Source organism: Falco peregrinus, chromosome 19 (assembly GCF_023634155.1).
Source record: "Falco peregrinus isolate bFalPer1 chromosome 19, bFalPer1.pri, whole genome shotgun sequence".
Lineage (NCBI taxonomy): Eukaryota > Metazoa > Chordata > Aves > Falconiformes > Falconidae > Falco > Falco peregrinus.
In genome coordinates this window covers 469,052-488,233 of record NC_073740.1, presented here as the reverse complement: position 1 = coordinate 488,233, position 19,182 = coordinate 469,052, and the positions used below count along the sequence as shown (strand labels likewise).

The following is a 19,182-nucleotide window of genomic DNA, read 5'->3' as shown; positions in this document are numbered from 1 at the left end:
TTACAGAAGAGAAGAATGATCTGCTCTTCTTGTCCGGTCCAGATGGGGTAAGAAGTAATAGGCTTAAACTGCAGCACAGATGTAGGCTAGGTCTTGGGAAGGATTAGTGAGGGCAGTGGGTTGCTGGTGTGGACTGCCAGGTCCCCTTTGCTGGCAGGACAAACCAGACAGGCATTTGCAGATATGGCAGAGGTGCAACTCATCCATCCTGGGGACAGAGGGACACATGGGTCGACCTCTCCAAGTCTTCTCGACTGCAATTTTGCATGACTTGTTCTTTTATCCCAGTTAAAATTGCTGAATTTGAATTCATGACTTCAAATGAAGGAGAGGATGCAGCAGGATGCATTGGTGTAGGAACCACTTGCTGGGGACACGAGGTTGGAGGGGCTTCATAGCCAGCCCTGCTCACTGGCCTGCCTGCTGATACTCAAATCACCTCTGTAGCATCCCTGATTTTTCCACTGCCTCGGGCTCCTCTGCTCAGGACCATGTGTTCAGGTCTGTCTGTGCTCCCCCAACTCTGATATGATTTCTCCAAACATTACCCAACACCTTCCCTGCTTTAAGCTCTGTCCCTCAGGTAGCCACACAGCTTAACGCACATCCCATCGCCCCCCCCTGCCCCCCCCCCCCCCCCCCCCCCCCCAGCCCCAAGTATTTGATATTGATTGTCTCTATGTCCTGGACTCTGATCAGTCCAGGTTTGGTGCTGGGTAACCCCATCCCAACACAGCAGTGACATACAGGCATGCGGTGGGAGGAGAAGAGAAAAGAGTGTTTTTGGGTACCAGGGTACTTGGCTCTGCAGCCGGCATGGCCCTGGACAAGGGACTTGATCCCTTCCCCCTCTGTGCTGCACAGCACTTCCTTTTTTTTTAATAAACCCCTTGAAGTCATCTCCAGATTTTGCAGCTTGTGCCCTTGCCTTTCCCTCCTTTGATTCTTACTTGGAAGCTTTTAGCTGATACATTAGCCCAATAAAGCCCAACAATTGGAGAGAAACCCAATCTTGCCCCCACCCTATCCCCCTTCTCCATTGAGATCAAACAGGTTTTAATCGGAATAGAATTTCCTTTGACAAAATGAGTAAAATCTGCCGCTCGCATCTGCCCAGCCAGCCACTCCTCAGCCCTGGGCTGTGTATCTCTGCTTGGCAGAGGAGCTGAAATCCCCCCTTTCTGCTCACCCCCCATCCTGCTGCCAGCCCTGGCTGCACAGCCCATCCTCACTCATGGCTTTGTCACCCCTGAGGGGCAGTGGGGTCCCACTGCACTGTGCCAGGAGCCCTCCCCTGCAGAGGTACAGAGGATGCGAGCACCAGCTTCAGCTGCTGGAGCATCCCAGCTGGCCCTCCTGCAGCGCCTGGCGTCCTCCCGGCGTGCTCAGGGATGCACTGAAGTCCTGTGGGTGATTCGGACATCTGCTCTCATGGCAGTCCCGTGGCTAGCTTGCAAAGTCCCTCTGCAAATGAAGGCTCCTGCCGTGGCGCTCAGGAAATGGGCCTCAAACCCAACTCCAAAGCACCAGCAACTCGTTCCAGCCGCGGAGGGAAAGTTTCCTTTCATCTCCAGCCAGGAGTTTAACCGGCCTTTCGTCTCTCCCCAGACAGGGCTTTGAAGGCTTGCAGCGTCCTCCCACATGTGCTGCTGAGGCTGGGAGTGGTGTTAGCTCTAGGACTGGGAGGAAGGACCGGGTGGAAAGCAGCATGGGAGAAAAGCATTCGTCCCTCTGGGAGATGCCCAGATGGAGCAACTGGAGGCACTCCTGCCAACCATCTTCACCCCGGAGGGTCATGAAGAGCAGGGGGTGTGCGGGGGCTGGGGACATCCATGGGCTGCAGCACTGTGGGACATGCTGTTCCATGGGTCTCCTGGTGGTTTTGAACTTCTGCACAGTTCTCCAGTTAAACTGTTCTCCAGACAGTTTAAAAGGTTTTGGAGCTCTTTGAGATGGAGGCAGAGATGCTACCCCCTGCTTTACCAGGCTTTTGGAGGCTCTTTGGGCTTGGTGGGGCTGCTTTCTGCCCAAGACTGTGCTGTGGGGAGAGCAAGGGTGGTTTATAACGGTTGCAGAGATGGAGTTTGATTCTTACAGGCAAACGTGAGATTTGTGGGCATGGGTCCAAGTTGTCTAACACCCTCTGCTCCAGCACTCACTCAATCCCCCTTCTCCAAAGTCCTTGCTCCTTTTTCTGGCCCTCTGTGTTTTGTTGATAACAGACCAGGGCATGGGGTGGTGCTGATAGGGGGTGATGCTGATGGCCCTTGCGGCTGGGGGTGGGAGAGGGCCCATCCTGCCCTCTCCCTTCCCACCCAAGTGTGTGCTAAGATGTTGCTCATAACTGTGCTTTGCCAAGCATGGGCTGCCTGGGAGCCACGGGAAGTCACCAGGCTGTGAATGTGAGCTACTAATTTGCTATAAGATGCTGGTGGTTTGCATGAGCATGGACTCTCATGCAGAGCTGTGTGAAGAAAAACCAGTGTGCTGGCTTTTCTGAGACCCTATTTTCCTCAGTCCCTTGGATTGGCATGGCTCCAGTTTGGCTCATGGCTCGAAGGGAGGAGATGCAGAAATCTGAGTCAGCTTTGAGTGCTTACAAAGTTGCTCACATAAAAATAACTCAGCGTTCTTTGGGATGTTCGTCATTAGTATCATCCGTCTGTCTGTCTGCTCTGTACTTTTGTGGCCTTATCCTGCTGGTAGGCTTTGCAGTATTTAGATAACAGCTCAAGGAAAACTGTTAATGTTAAATGTATGTGCTCGCTAGCGTCCTCCTTTTTTGCCTCCTTGGATAGGACTGGCCTGGCTCTGGTTGCCCCTAGGAAAAAAACCACATTTCCCCCCCCCCCCCCCCCCCCTTTTCACTCCGACCCAGTTTCTGAACCTGAATGTCTGGTCGATTTGCTGTGAGCAGGAGCACGAGGGACCAAGACAGTTTGTTTGCTGCTTAGGAGTAACACCAAGCAAAATCCCATCTGGACAAAATGCTCTTGGACAGTGCACTCGTGGGGCAAATTCACCCTTTGCTATCACCTTCTTGCACAGATGTTTCCAGAGGCTGTTTTGCTCACAGATTAGACAAAATCTACCATAAATGTTTGCCTTGTTGCTAATGGCAGTTTTCAACTTCGCTTTCCCACAAATACATGAGCTGTTGTTGGAGGATTGCATGGCGCTCTGCGTGGGGCAGATGGAGGTCAGGATGGCTTTGGCTTACTGGATCCTTTCCAGTTCTGTGCAGAGAGAAGTAACTGCACACAAAAAAATACATATTTGCCTCAATCAAACTCCTTTTAAAGCAAGAAACTAGGTTCAGTGCATCAAGGGAAAAAAAAAAGTCAACTTTTGGGCTTTATTGGGATTTCAGGATCATGTGCAGGGGAGAGGGGAGGGAAAGCTTAGTAGTGGGATGGCAAAATGCATGGCCATGCACATGGTAGCTAGAAGGAAAAATGTGAAGGATGGATGAGTAGACAGCTACTTATCTATGGAAATGGAGTTAAAGCTGCAAGAGATGTCCAGAAGTTGGATGCTGAAAGATCTGTGTGAAATAGGGATGGGCACAGGGTGACCCACAGATGAGACATCCTAAGGGTCAGGAAAAGGCAGGCAGAAATGGGCTGGTATGGAGCCCAGGGGTGCAGCTTGCAAAAATAATGACTGTATTTCCTCTTGTGAGCTCCCATGCTTCAGAAACTCTGCTTTTGTGGGGTTCATAGCTGCAAGGGGAGGCTTTGATGCCTTTGCAAGGGGGAAGCAGGCCCGGAGCAGTGTGGTTAGGCAGCATTTACACATTCAGAGAAGATTAAGCCATGAAACTCCCTGGAAGCAGAAAACAACCCTTTGGTTTCCCTTCCCACGGACCTGACTGGAGGCTGTAGGATCTCCTGGCTGGAAGTGACTCACCACAGGAGCAGCTGAGCTGATGCACAGTGTGATGGGAAGATGCTTTGTGCTAATGCAGCCACAGCTGTCAGAATCCCTGCTCCATCTGACAGTGAGTCACTGACCTCTCATCCTTGGGTGCTAGCTCAGGTCCAGCTGGGTACTGGGAAACACTAGGATGAAATGTAGAGTTCCTAGTCAAGCCCTTGCATGCAACATGCTCACAGCACACCTTATTTCCTTGCCCTCAAATGCCTCAAACAGATCTGTGGTTTCACCGTGCCCCGTTCCTTACCCACACCTGCTCACAAAGCACAAATCTTGGTGCCTCCAGCTGGAGGGAGCCCGGACAAGTTGTCCTCAGCCAGTGGTGCAGGAAGAAGTACATGGAGGTAGCAAAGAAGAGGGCAGAGATGGGTTTGCTTTGCACCAGGAGAAGGAGTTGCACATGTGGAGCTGTGGCTGGGTCCTGCAGCTGGGTCTGTGGAGCCGGGGAGCTGCGGTAAGCCAGGATGGGCACCTCACAAGGTGCCTTTGTGCCTGGCATTGAAATCCAGGACAAGAAATTAAAGCCAAGAATGACAGGTTTTTATTTGTTTCTGAGGTGCAAGACAACAACAGGTGTAAGCACAACTACTCACAAACTACAAAGATGATGGAGCCAAACTCTTCTCAATAGCATTGGGTGACATAGCCAGGGGTGAGCAACTCCTCATGTCTGAGCAGGGGAACTGGTCCAAGAAATGTTTGCTGAAGAGGTGAAGTAGACTCAGGGCTAGGCTGCTCACCAGGCAGGAGTGGGTTTACTGCTTGCAGGAGCATCTGGGCTGTAGGGCTCTTGCTCTTTCCTTCCAGGGAGTTTCTTTACCTGCAGAGACTGCATTTGTGCTCTTCATCCCATCTCCTGGGGGAATGTTTATTCTGTTATCTACCAACCACAGCATGCATGTCCCCCCACCTGCCCCATCAGCTGGGGTGCCCTTGCAGGGTGGCTTCGTGTCTGCGAGGCTTTGCATGGGGTTTGCAAAGCAGCTGGGTCCTTTGGAAGAGAAAGCTGGAGTAAATAGGAAGAGCAACTGCTTGTGATGATCTTCTATTACTACCAGGAAAGCAGATCCCGGGGGGTTGATCCACTTTATCACTGCCTGGGAATGACGGAAATTCAGGGGGAGAGGAAGGTTGTAATTGCAGGCAGTGCTTGGTCTCTCAGCCAAGGCTGTTAGCGGTGGTGGCCGGAGAAGGGCTTGGCTTGGTTGCTGTGCCCCAGGCAGGAGCCCATCATGCTTGGCTTCCCCCCCCGAGCCTCGGCTCATGTGGTAGCCGGGGCTGGGGTGGAGGCTGCTTCGGTGGGAATTATTCAGCTTGTGGGGAGAGCGAGGAGGCTCTTGGCAGTGGGACCCAGAACAGGGCGTTTTGCTCCTTTGATGGCCAGATGGAAACAGATGGGGAAGAAGGGGGAAAAAACCCCCAACAACTTTCACATGTAAAAATTAACTGGAACGGGATGGTCGTCAGTGTGGGGTGGTGGCTGGCATCTGCACACAGCATGTGAGGTGTCCTTCCATTGCTTGGCCCCAGTGCCACAGCTCATCCCACTGCCCCGTCCCACAGCTCTGCTCCCAGGGAAGGGACAAAGCAAGGCAGAAAAGCACTGTGACCCAGTCTCACCAGTAACACCATGGCTAGGCCCCATCCACCCCCCCATCCCTTCTGCCCCCCATTTAGGGAGGGGGGGGAGGGGGTGCGTTTTGGTGGGGAACATCTTTTAGTTCTTAAAAAGTTCAGCAAGTTCCAGGAACATTATGTCACTTTGACAAGGAAATGAATTGTGAGGCCATCAATCAAAGCTGCAGGCACGCAGATCAAAGGACCCCGCAGCGCTCGAGCTCCCTTTTACAGCCAGAGCCCTGCACAATCCCCCTTGCTCATATTCCCTGCGGTTGCTGCAGCAACAGCACGCTACAGCGGATGCTTCACATTTTTATTCGCGCCACACATGTTTCCACTCTAACACTGCAATAACTAGAAAAACCTGTGAAACCAAAGCTGCTTCCCCAGCCTCCAGGGGCAGCAGCTATTCCTGGCTCCCTTTAATGTTCTCAATTTATTAGTGTTATCCTCCTTTTTTTCACACAGGATAAAATAGAGATTATTTTTGTTCTCTTTAACAAAGAAAAGAAGCTTGCAAAAAAACCAAACAAAACCAAAAAAAACCCCACCCAAAAAACCCTCTGCTTCAAGGCTTGGCCTCTGATTTTTTGCCCAGAATTATTTGCAGGCGTAATCAGGTCCTCGGCCATCAAAGCGATGCTATCAATAGCACTGGGCTCACACATGGACTGTGTTACCCCTGCACAGCCTCATCTCTTTGCAGCAACAGGCAGGTTTGCAGCCCAGTGTTACCAGCCTGCAAACTGAGGGTGGAGCTGGGGGTGGCACTTTCTCAGCCTTTCTAGCCCCAAACGGCATTTGCACACAGACAGTGATGTATGTCCTGGCCCAACCCCACTCTGCCCACCAAGGGCAAGTCGTTATATCTGTGGTGGTTGTCCAGGTTGAATCCAGCTCTCTCATTCACTCCTCTTTACACTGTTATAGCAGATGCAGCCCTGGTTTATGTCACACAACACAAGAAAAATCATGCGTTCAACCCTGTCCCAAAACCCAAGGATGCAGAAGCCTTCTGTCCATCTGCCTTACATCTGTGGTGATGGAGCATCAGTTCCATACCGAGCTCTTCTGCAGTGTGCTTTGACCCAAGGACCCCATCTACCACCTGAGACCTCCTCCCATCATAGCCAACCCAGCTCAGGGTGTCCAACAAGGTCATGACAGACTTCATACTCTAGATCCAACTCAGGAAAGCCAAAAGATACGACATCTTTCACCACTGAGTAAGAAGCAAATCACTGTAATAACTTTGCTATTTGTGATATTAAGTGGTTCCTCTGCTCTCTCGTGGGGTGTCCTGAGTGGGACAGAGCTGGACCTGGTGACAAGGCAGTGCCATGCTGTCCTTCAGACCATGCAGAGAGCAACGGCCTCTTGCTCTGATGGACCACCTCTGCAGATCTGTGGTGGATGGGGAGAGGCCAGAACATCCTGGCACAACAGTCTGATGTTTGTGTGAGCAGGCGAGTTGTACTGAAACAAGGTGAGAAAGCATTTGTGCCAAAGCTCAGCTTTGCTGGGACTGAGAGGAAAGCCTGGTCCCCTGTGGGGACAGCACGGAGCAGAGCTGGGATCTGTGAGGGGCTTTGGAGACCTGCTGATGGGGAAGAGGCTGAAAGGGCTTGGCTTTATTTGCAGCCAAGCAGATGGCAGAGAGGGGGGTCAGACATATCCAGGAGTGAAGGCTAGTGAAGAGCATCTACAGGCAATGTGAAGCTCAGAGACAGAAATAGGCTCAGGCTGACCAACATGTGTTTTCAGCCTACCAAAGGACCTGGTTTTGATGGGATGCCTCAGCCATTTTCTAAAGAAACCTTGGCTCCCACCTCAGCTCCATGAAAGAGCTCCTACCTGAGGTCCCACAGCCTCTCTTAAGTTACTGCTGTGCCTCAGGCTTGTTTTTGCAGGTAATGGACTCCCTGCTCCCTTGCTCTCTGCCCATGTGTGGTTTGATAGTGTCCTTGCTTTCTTTTCTTTCACCTTTCCTTTCTTTCCAAAGGGCTGTCTGCAAGAGCCCTGCAAACCATCTTCTGGGCTCAGACCTGCTGAGGACATCCCAACACTGGGGACTTTTCCTACCTAAACCAGAAAAAAAAGCTGCTCAGGAAAGATGGATATGAGTAGGGAGAGGATGGAGGAAGACCAGGAGGCGAGGTGGGCAGAGGGGCTGGGACATGGTGTGAATTCAAATCTTCCATCTGGTGGCTTCTCACTGAATCAAGCAAGCTAAGCTTTTTTTTTTTTTCTTTCCCTCTGCATATTTAAGGTCTGAATTTTTCACTGATCTGTCAAAACGAGCGCTATAAAACTCAGCTAGCTGAAAAAGCCAAGTTATTGAAACCAGTTTGGTGACTCATGACCTTTCCATGAAAATTTTATGTTAATATTCTTCCAAAAAAACCTCACTGGAAGAACAAATTGGAAAGTTTAAGGGAAAAAGTACTCTTGCCACAAAACATCCAAATCTGGGTAAAAAAGCCCACTCAAGCGGTTCAGGGTGCTTAGCTGAACCTTCCTGCAGATCAGAGCTCATTGTATTTCTCCTTTTGCTCAAGGATATCAGCAACAATACCAAACTTCACTTCCTTCATCCAAAACAATTCTCCAGGGAAATTAGATTAAATGTCTTTTTTTAAAAAAAAAAAAAAAAAAAGGGAAAACAATAAAAAAATAATAAAAAAATAAAACGCAGGCACAAGCCCGTGCCTCAGCTGGTGTTAATTGGCAGCTTCCCAGCCCTTGGCAGAGCTGAGCCAGCTCCTCCAAGCGCGGGATCAGAGGACCCTGGATCCTCCTTAAATCCTGCCCTCCCTGGGGTATTTTTTCCTTGCCCTTTGTTTTCTCTCGCTTTCCCAGGCCCCTGTGATCTATTGTCTTTCCGCATTATGAACATCTGATATTAGTTGCTGTCTTGACAACGCTCGCGTGTGAGTAATGTGTTGAGCCGATGCCCTGCCAGCACCATGGGCTTTGGTGAGAAGGAAGGAGCAAAGTCACGGGGCTCCATCCCAGCAGGTCCGAGTATCAACCAGTTTCTGAGCATCTCTTACTTATTTAAGCAATATTGGGTGTTTTTCACACTTCGTTTCTCTGCTAGTTCCCATCTGTGGCTACTGCCATCCCCGACAAGCTGACATGAGCACAGGGAGGATGGGGCTGAGCCAAAGCCCTCTAAAAACCAACATCATCATCCAGCATCACTCAGGTCTCCCTGGGAGAGGGGCTGAATGTGGCTCTTTGAGGTTGCCATAACACTTGGGCCCCCACCTAGCATGAAGGATGTTCAAGAGAAACCTGTGGAAGGATGAGAAAAGCTCATTGTATTTCTCCTTATATATCCTTAAAATAGAGAAAAGCACCTGTAGGGCATCCGCATCCCAAGTGAAAAAGCAGCATTTGGGTGGGTATAATTCGGGAGGCAAAGGGGTTGGAAAGGGTTTTACTGTGAGCACTGATGGACAATGGGATGTGTGTCTGGTCAGCAAGGCTACAGATGCTTGGCAGGTCTACAGAGCATATTTTTAAGAAATACCTCGTAGCTGAGCTTGAATGGAAGTTTTTCTACTGGAAACCTTTGTAACGTGCTTGAGCAAAGTTGGCCAAGTCTCTTGCTGTTATTCAACTCCACCCCAAAGAGCGGAGAGGCCATCCTCCTCCTCCTCCTGCTCCTTTCCAGGTTGTAGGGCACAAGTCAGATGTTCTTGAACAGAGGTTCAAGGAAAGACTGCAGTACAACAGTATAGGGTATCCAGGATGAAGATAGTACTGACAAGGTGAGAATATTAGTTTGTTATATGCAGCAAGACAATAAAAAAAAGGTCGTTGCCTTTTGAAGGACTGCATCCTCCTGGTCATGCTCAGCCTGAGTTGCTGCATCTGCATTGTTGCCAGTCTGGGGGGAGGAAGGGGATCCCACCACAGCACAGTGTAGGCTCATCAGTGGAGGGGAATTCTGCAGTACATTATATATTTCTGCTAATAAAATATACTATATATGGAAATTTGTTAGGTGGTATAGAAAGGAGCTAATTTAAAAGTATCTATAGAGAGACAGGCATATGTCAACTCAATAATTTATGTTTTATTGATATTATTTTGATAAATTACTGATACTGTTTTAAACTATTGTTCCCATAATACCCCTTTGTGCTCTCATTATTAGACAGAATAGCAAAGCAAAAGTGTAGCAAGGGCTACGGAGCTCTGCTGGGGGTGAATCCCAACATCCCCAAGGAGCATCATGCCAGGATTTCAGGATCCCTCCAAAGACACTCAGGGTGAGAGTTCCCAATGACCAAGAGCCAGGAGCAATGCCAGGAGAGCACGATGAGCAGAGACAGCTTGGATGAGGCCAAGACATTGTGAAGAAGAAACACATTGGAGAGGCAGAGAGGGCACAGGCAGGAGATGGAAAGGTCATAGGGATTCCCAAAGGTGTAGGAGCTCTTTGGGGGCAGGTGGCTGGATGTGGGAGGATGGTGCGCCACCAGTTGACTCCAGTTTCATGTGCTGATTCTAGCAGTGTGGTAACAGAGGGCTGAAAACTATCGAATATAAGGAGGGGCCTGTTCAGAGTATTTTATGGCTTGGTAGTCTGACCTTGGGTAAAAGAGGGTGCAGCTCTCCCAGCATTTCTGCAGGGAGGAGAAAGTGGGTTTATTTGCAGGCAAAGTCAGGACTGGTGTGAGGAAGTGCTACTGCTTATAGTGCTTGATTTCCTGGACGTCGGGGGCTGAGCTGGCTGTGGATCCAGCCAGGAACAGAGTCTGGACCTATCTGCAATAGCTGCTGTATTTATTTGAGAGGAATATGATGGTGGATGAGTATTGGCTTCCATCTGTATAATAAGGGCTATTGTAGACTGCCAGAAATGTACAGACAGAAGAGAGATGGATGGATGGATGGATGGATGGATGGATGGATGGATGGATGGATGGATGCAAACTCAAATTAATTTTTAGTTATGCCATTTTTTAAGAGCAGTATGGATGCCTATCACTGTTGCTTCTTCCTTTGGACTGAGAGAATATCTCTATTGCTCTTCAAAACATACGTGGTGGCCCATTTCCACTTGAATCTCTCATGGATAAAAGTCTCCTATTCCAAACTGAACAAGTGAGTATCTCTGGCTGGCTTTTGCAGGGCCAACTGAGCTTAAAATGTTTTAAAAAGACAAAAAAAATCAAAAAAGCCTCCCCTGAACTCCAAGGCTGGTGCTCACATTAACATAGGCAATGTCCCCTGACATCCGGGCAGGGCAGCAGACAGGAGCATCTGTGCCGGAGGGCTTGGTGGTGTCGGTGGAGGAGGGAGGGAGGAAATCTGGAACCCATAAGCTCCACTGATGTTTGCATTACCTTGCACGGCTGCATTGGTCTGTGCCTGGTCCGCCCACAGTGCTCCTCGCCCTATCAGCAAGAGCCATTCCCCAAAGTTATCCAGACACCCTCCTCACTGTAGCCCAAAGGACAAACCAACGGAGCTCCTTGGAGGGCTCTGCAAGGCTTGGGAAATTTGGGGAGGCTGAAGGGTGGATGCTCCAGGGTGCACCTCTTGAGCAGGCGCTGGCTCCTCTCCGGGCCTCCTTGCTGCTGTGCCGGGGCTGTTGCATCTTGTGAGAGCCCAGAGCCCTTTGCCTGCAAGGAGTTGAGAAGATGAAAGAGGAAAGCATGTGCCCAGACTCCCCTGAAGGCAGCCTGGTCACCAGCGAGGAGGAAGGTGAGCGGCTGCATAAGAAATGCCTCCGCAAGCGTGGCCAAGGGGGCAAGCCGCTGGAGGACTGTGGTGCCCCCTCGCCGCAGGGCAAGCGGAGCAAGCGCAGCCCCGTCCCACAGTCCTTCGAGGACATGCACACACAGCGCGTAATTGCCAACGTGCGGGAACGCCAGCGGACCCAGTCACTCAATGACGCCTTTGCAGAGCTGCGGAAGATCATCCCGACACTGCCTTCCGACAAGCTGAGCAAGATCCAAACCCTCAAGCTGGCTGCCCGCTACATAGACTTTTTGTACCAGGTCCTGCAGAGTGATGAGCTGGACCACAAGATCACCAGCTGCAACTACCTGGCCCACGAGAGGCTTAGCTACGCCTTCTCCGTCTGGAGGATGGAAGGGGCTTGGTCCATGTCCACATCCCACTGAGCCGGGGTATGTATCACCACCTCCCCACCAACCTCTGCACGTCCCTCGATCTTGCATCCTCCATCCATCTCCCCGGCTCTGTCCCGCGGTGGGGAAGCACACAGCAGCTGCCCCCTCCTCACACTCCACGTGCAAGCAATTTGCTTTAACAAACCCCAGACACTGCCAAGGCTGGCGCTCGGAGGAGGTGGTGATTCCCGACCTCACCGGGGCCAGGAGGACATTGCTGGGGGCTGAGCTGTGGAGCCCTCAAGCGACTGATCTCATTTAACGAGGTCTGGTCCAGGGCAGGCTAGTGAAAGGTTTAAACCCAGGGCTTAAAACTCTGATTTATCCTCCCATGGTAACCTGGGAGGGCACCTAAATCAGCACACACCCTCCTGAATGTGCTTGGGTTACCAAGGTGTCAAAACCACATGAACGGGACTGGCAGTAGCTCAGCAGCCATTGGCCAACAGCTGCTGCTGCTCCCACTGCGCAAAGACCCCAGCCTTGTCCTGGCCACCTGGGTGATATTTGGCAAGTGGTCCCTGAAGCCATTGGGTGGCCCTGGGGTCTCCAGCCTGCCAGGCTTTCTCCTACCCCTCTCCTAAAGTGCTGCACGTAAGATGGGATCTGTAATCCCTTTGGATCTGTAGGAATAAAATATTGAGCGAGTATGCCAGGGCAATGACATTTGCCCATTTGTTGCACTGCACCCCTTGTCTGATGTACCCAGCACCACCAGCCACCACGGGCACAGCTGCTGAGAGGAGAGGGGGTTAATCTTATTTTCTGTGCTGTAGGTCTCGTTGGGCTGAGAGAAAGGGGGAATGGGGGGAAAAGGGTCAGCTATGTGCTAATGTTTCCTGTGGCCCATGAGCAGGAGCAGAAAACTCCGGAGGACATTCCCAAGCCGCGGACTTCAGGGACACTTCTTGGGAGCCCAGCCCAGCTCCCAAGAGTCTCCATTGTCCCCTAAACAGGATCAGGGTATCTAGCTTTCCTCCGGCCCTAATTCATTAGCCCCTGCCTTGTGTCAGCCCTGGCACTGGGGCTGAGAGACCAGCAGGTCTTCTGGGGAGTCCAAACTTAAAAGGACTCATTTTTATTGCACCCACCACTACGAAAAGACAGACCCTTACTATTTTCTGCAAGTAGTTGGGGTCAGCCTCCTGCACCCTCCTTGTGTGCCATTTCTCCTCCTGGCTGGTTGCACTGCAGTCCTGATTCAGTGCAGGCACCTGCATGACTGTGCCCAGCCCTGGTTTCCCTGCAGGTAGAAGCAGCATATTTATAACACGAGAGACTCCAGACCTTGGGATGAGAAGTGCTAAGGGCTGCAAGACCCTAATTTAATCCATGCTGACCCTCAGCTGTGGCAGGGACTGCTGTGATGCTGCAGCCCAGTGTGGTGAGATCACTGGTCCCTGTCTCGTCACATCCTGCTGAGGACAATGATGGGCTCCCGGTGCCCTTGCCTTTAGGGTAGATCTTGGGGAAGCCATAGTGCAAAAAAAAAAAAAATCTGCCCTCCAACTTGGTCTCACATTTTGAAAGGCCAGAGGGAGTGGTAATGGGAGGAAAGTGGCCTTTCTGAGACAAAATAAATTATAGCAAATGCCTGCAAAGTGGCCCAAGTGATGCCTGGACAGCAGGGCACCCTCCACTGCAGCCGGTGTCCCCCTGTAAGCACCACTGGCCCTCCTGCCACTGGGCTTTGCCACTTAACAGCCCTGAATTTCAGGCTAGATCTGCAGATGTAGGTGCAAGGGCTGGCTAAACGTGTTGACCAGAGGGATTTCATTTCAGGATGTGCCACATTTAAAGTCTCATTTTCCTGCAAGTCTTGCTGAGATCTCTTCTACCCAACAGGAAAACTGTCAGTTTCCTAAACCCATGTATGGATCTAAATTTTTTTGGGCAGACCTGGTTGTTTAAAAAAATGACTGTCCTTGCTGGAAGCAGGATTACTGCCCCTGAGCCATGGCTCAGGACACCTTCCCCTTCAGGACAGCCAGAAGTGAAGTGTGCAGTCACTTGTTCTCACTTTGAGAAGCCAAAAAGCTGCTGGGGACAGTTGGGATGCTGAGCCCCTCGAGCAAAGCAAGCCTGTATCCCCGCCAGAGCCTCACTCGCCCTTTTCTGGGCATCACATTTTTGCAGCCGAGTGAGTTTTCCAGTTTGTAACTGGGTTATCCCATGTTGGGGGATGCGGGGTGCTTCATGGATTCACAAGAGAGGTGTAATCAGCACGTCAAGTGTACGGGTTTCTTTGCCAGATGGTTTTCAGGTTCTTCAGCACTATGCTGACAAAGTCTGTGCTGGCGACTTGTGCACTTCGTTAAAGCCCAGCTAAAGGCATCTTCACCTTGGGGAGGTGGAGGGGTTTTGAGTCTCCCTCCACATCGTCCCCAAACTCAGGGCCATTGGTTTCGGTGCACGCATGTCTGCTCCCAGTTGCGTGTGTGGGCTGATGTGCAGCTCTGCATCCGGTCATTGGCTTTAAACCTGTTTATTTAAGCTGAGTGCTTGGCAGGAATTGTGTTCCCATGATAAACAGAGGCATTAAAGACCCTTAGTGATCTTAAAGACCCCTCTGCTAAATGAAAAAGCCTGCATGTAAAATCCCTTGTGTCCTGTGAGCATGGTAGGCTCAGTGTGCTTATCATTGCTGGTTAATATTCATTCTAAGCTTGCTCCGGTGCTTGCCTTGAGGCAAAGCATCCTTTAGCTGAATAGATAATAAGCTGCTTTGTGCCAGCCTGCAGTGGCATTCGGGTACCAATTAGCAATTCCCAGTTGGGCAGGGAAGTAATAGGAGGAGGATTTGTTAAACAAAGACCAGAAAGAAGGAATGGCCACGGGGAAGCGGGGAAGCGATGCTAGAGTTGGAAAGGCTGCATCTCTCTCCTGTAAGTGAATTAACCCAGTGCTTGCAAAGGGACTGTAATTTTATAATGTAAAGCAGCTAGCGGCTGCTGCGAGTGCCAGCATACTGGTCTCCACTGGAACTCAGCCTATTGAATATCAAAGGGTGCTGGAATAGCTGGATGTGGATATGCCCTTGTTAACCAGGAGACATCATCCGGTGAAAGAGGGATTGAGCCCTCAGGCAAGAAAAATAATGTTTGAAGTCCCCCAAGCTCATGGTTTTTCAGCACAGGCTTGAGCACATTAAAATGTTTTTTTTTCCTGCTGGAGGAGAAAATGAGGCTGGAAGCTGACACTGCTAGGGAGAGAAGACTGGGGAGTTGTAACGGGTGATATTCCTTGCCCTTCATTTATCTCCCTGGATTTATTGTCTTTCTCGCTTTGCCCTCACTTAATTGTCTATCCTGAAAGACCTTGGGTAAATCTTCCCTTTGGGGACTGTTGCTCTTGCTTGGATTCTGCTTTGTCGGGTGTCTGTTTCATTTTCTTTTATTTATAAATATGTCTCATTGCACAGTATTAAAACACCAGAGTATTAAAGGAGCTTGGGGAGATCTCACTTCCTGATTCAGAACTGCTCAGAAAATGCATTTAAAAGAGCAGCTGCTTCAGAAACCTCTCCGAGATCCCTCTGCAGATTAGCAAGAGAGCACAGTTTCGTCTGCTTGAGATTCCTTGCCATCCTGGATCAGTCCTTTGAAAGCAGTGAGAACGGGTTTCCCCTCACTCACTGCTGCTTAAACTGGCCAGGGTGGTCCAGGACCTCTGGGCTGGGCTGGAGCAAGCCCAGGCACTGGGCTCCTCCTTGGATGGGTCCAGCAGGCAAGGAGTTGCACTGGCAGGAGCCACCTCGCTTTCACTTTTGGTTTGAGTTCCCAGAAGAGACAAGGAATTGCCCATATCCTGGGAAATCTGTGCCTGGGTGATTTTTCTTTTTTCCATTCTGGTCAAGGGGCCGTGTTGAGTACCAGCTGCTCCCCGCCATGTGCTCTGGCAGGTTGCTTCTGGGATTTGCTCCTTCCTCTGGCAAAGAGCAGGTTTAGAGGCCAAAAGGTTCCTCCAAAGGCTGCCGTCTTCCCACACGAGTGCAGAGCTAGTGTAGCATTTCCCATAGCATCTGCAGGACAGAGAGGGAGAAGAAATGTTTGGTGCCTTGAAGGCTCCGACTTTGATGCCCCAGGACAGTATGAGCGGCGCAAGATGAGGGATGCCAGACATCCCCCAGAATCCCAGGGCTGATCTCTGGGTAAGGATGCAGGACCAGATGGGGCTGGGGATGATTATCCTGACCACCACCAGCCCAGCCTCTGCCAGGGCTGTCAGGGGACACTCTGACTGCTGTGCAGGAGCAAGGAATGGCATCACCTTGCTGTCCCAAGCTGCTCAGCCCAGAGCAGAGAGAGCTACAGGCTGTCCAGCCAACAAGGACATGTTAAAGAGGGGACTGGGGCTGCCATTAGTTTCATTGTCAGAAAAACGTTCTTCAAGCAAAAATTTCCACCTTTCTGTTAAAGATGGAAGCACTCGCCAAACCTGCCTGGTGGAACCAGGCTCCTCTGCATTGCAGCAAGACAGGTTCTCTGCACTATTCAGGATTAGTTAAAATTAAAACAGAGATAAAAATTACAGAGCCAGCCCTCATGAGCATTAAAATGTCTGCTGCTTTATGATCCCCATGAGGAGACAGGCTTGCTAGATCTCAGCTGCGCTCGCTTAGCCCAGAGGAATGCCTTTGAAACGAACCCATATTTCACCACTGAATGTCACGGGAATGCACCTGGGATCTGAGGGGGAACGAAGGAGATGCGTTAACAAGATGGGCTTTGCATTTAATTTCCTTTTATAGGGCTGTATCTGAACAGAGATGAGGGTGTTAATGCAGCAGAGGGAGGGAAAGACAGTCATCAACTGGGGTGTTGAGGACGGGATTGCAGAGCTTTGCATCTCCCCAGTTCTGTGGTCTGGTCCATGCCAGCCCTGTGAACGCCCATCACCAAGTCCTGCACACTCAGAGCAAGGCTGGTCTCCTCTGGAGGCTCCCGCAGTCCTTTGGCAGCCGTCGAAATCATGCCATGAGTGCGTTATTAGGCATTAGACCTTGTTGGCTTGAGACATGGCTATGCCATGAGACAAGGGGAGATTATGAAGTTTTATATAGGCTGCATATAGGACAACCCTGTCCTGCATAGGACATCCCTGGGCAATGCCAGCTGGAAAACAGCCTCTTTGGTTGCCTGTTGTGCCAGACACTGTTGCCCTTGAGCACTGTGTATGTGCACAGTGCCCATCACAGACCTTTTGGACCATGGTCCCAAACAGTCAGCAATGGGACACATCAAACTTTGGGAACTTTTTCTCTCTCTGCCACCCAGCTTGGGCAGGCTCTGGCCTGTTGGTAGCCCTGCAGGCAGCCCTGCCAGCCTCATCTGCATTATCTCAGCCAGTGCCTGAGTTGAATTATTGGAGGGTTTGACTTATTCCTCTCCAGGCTCCTCTCCAGAGAGTTAAAGGTCTCAGAAATTGTGCAAGGAGGGACTAAAAGAGCAAGAGGCAGAGCTGGGGAGGGGGTGAAATAAAACCAGAGACCTGAGGGTGATGGGGAAGAAGCTCAGAGGGCAGCAAAATGAAACCGTTGCCCCCACAGGGCTTGATTCTAATTTCTAATCTCATCCAGCCCTGGCAGGAGATGTTTCCCCCTGCCCAAGGCCTGGATCAGGCTGCTCTGCCCCTCTCCTGCGCTCGGTTCACCCACACCATGCCCCCTGGCTCCAGGCTGGTGTCCAGCGTCAGCTGGAGGCACCTGGCAGCTGCGTGGGGTCCCTTCCAGCATCACCCTCCACTGCCACCCACCCTGGGGACAGCCCTTCATGCTCTGGGCTGGAGAGGAAACAGTTTGTCACAGGTTAATGCCTGTCCTCCTTGCAGAGGGGAGGGAAAGAGATGAGAGGTTTGGTTGCTTTCCTTCTCCATCCTTGCTGTGCTCCCAGAGGAGCATATTGAGGGTAAAAGCTGTGGGGTTTTTTTTGAACACCCACTGTTGTGGGCTCAAGGTGCCCATGTTCACGTCACAGTCGACATTGCCCAGTACATCCCATGCGGCTACGGGGAAGTCTGTGAATTCCAAGGCATGAAGGCTCAGGAGCCAGAACCAAACATGGCTCTTCCCTCCGCTGGCTACCCAGCCAAGCACTGGATTTGGCATGATTTTGGGAAGCCTGGGCTGGCTGTGCCAAGCCAAAACCTTGGTGACTTGGCAGCCAGGTTGACCCTGCCTGTCTCCCTTTAGGTCTTAGGCCTCCACTTCAATGGAAACAAGCAGCAGCTCGCCAGCGCCCAGGCACCCAGACCCAGCCACCTTGCTCTCCTCCAGCACCTGAAAAAATGACAGCAGCCTCCCCAGCGAGCAGGAGAGCACAAGTCCCATCCCACCCTGCCAGCCTCCTTGCCTGCTGGGGCTGCTCTGACCCCTCCAAACCCTGGGGCTGGGGCAGAGGGACTCAGACCAGGACCCAGGTGGTTTTGCTTGGAACAAGCTTGTTTGGATGCTGTGTACAAAACTCTTTAGGTTGTAATTTATTTTTGACTCGCAGGTAAGAAATACTCAAGTTATCAACTCCTGTAATAGCTGCCTGTTTTCCCAAGCCTGCAGGAAAGCTGATGTCTCTGGCTCAGCGGACTTGGTCTTCCCCACATCCCCACTGCCTGCAGCCAGGATTTGCAGGCAGCTGCCTTCTGCCAGGACCAGGCAGGACAATTCCTTTTGGGATGATAAGTGCTCGTGCCCTCCCTCACTGGTCTGGTCCTCACCGCTTCCCAGAGTCCCCCTGGGATGTGAAAATGCAGCGCCCAAGGGTTTGGCCAAGGACTGAGCATGAGTCGTGGGTTTTGTCTGCTTTTATCCTGTTCTGGAGGTCTGCACCGTAACAGCATCATGGTTTGTATTGCTAACTGGCATGTGGAGAGGATCTGAGGGGGGCTGCTGAACCCCTCAATGAACCTTGAGGCTCACAACACCCTCCATTCACTCATAGTCCATGGATGTGTCTCAAAACCACCCACTCTGTTGGAACAACCCAATTTCTTTGAAATTACTGGAAAAATAAGGCTGGAGATGTAACATACAGCCCTTCCCTCTTCCCCATGAGAATTGGGGGAGTTTGGGGACATCTCGGGAGTGGTGCTGCCCTGGGGAGATTCAGGCTCTTGCAGGGGTGAGATTGACTTGGCGGGATGTGGAGACAGTGGGGGGGACAATGGAGGGGTGTTGGGGTTTCTGCATGATCCCAATAAAGTCCGGGGGAATTTTCCAGCGTTCAATCCTTTTGTTTCCAAAGGAAATAGTGCTGTCATTAAGCATGAGGTGGCACAGCTGCGCACCCACCCCTGCACCCTCCATCAGCACTGGTGCCTGGTCATTGTTAAGTTGGGCAAAGGAGAATCAGGTATTTTTGCTTGTTATAGCAGAGAAAGGGGGGGGGGGGGGGAGGGGGAAGTCCCTTTAAATGAGGTTGTAACAGGCATGCAAACTGAAATAATCCATGCGGGAGAGAAGTGTTACAAATGAATCAAC

The 19,182-nt window shown here is 51.1% G+C and overlaps 1 protein-coding gene across 2 annotated transcripts; it reads left to right on the top strand.

The window, feature by feature from the left end:
* The first annotated feature begins 370 nt into the window (after positions 1 to 370).
* LOC101922523 (twist-related protein 2-like) lies at positions 371 to 18,337 on the top strand. Of its 2 annotated transcripts, XM_055792321.1 has the most exons (4): positions 371 to 501; positions 1,609 to 10,674; positions 11,121 to 11,705; positions 17,899 to 18,038. In XM_055792321.1, the coding sequence occupies exon 3, from the start codon at positions 11,214 to 11,216 to the stop codon at positions 11,697 to 11,699; it is 486 nt and encodes a 161-aa protein (XP_055648296.1). In that variant the 5' UTR covers positions 371 to 501; positions 1,609 to 10,674; positions 11,121 to 11,213; the 3' UTR covers positions 11,700 to 11,705; positions 17,899 to 18,038. The 2 variants fall into 2 exon arrangements, with proteins under 2 accessions (XP_055648296.1, XP_027636379.2); XM_027780578.2 differs by lacking the exon at positions 17,899 to 18,038 and adding an exon at positions 18,203 to 18,337 and having other exon boundaries at positions 1,609 to 11,705.
* The last annotated feature ends 845 nt before the right edge of the window (positions 18,338 to 19,182 follow it).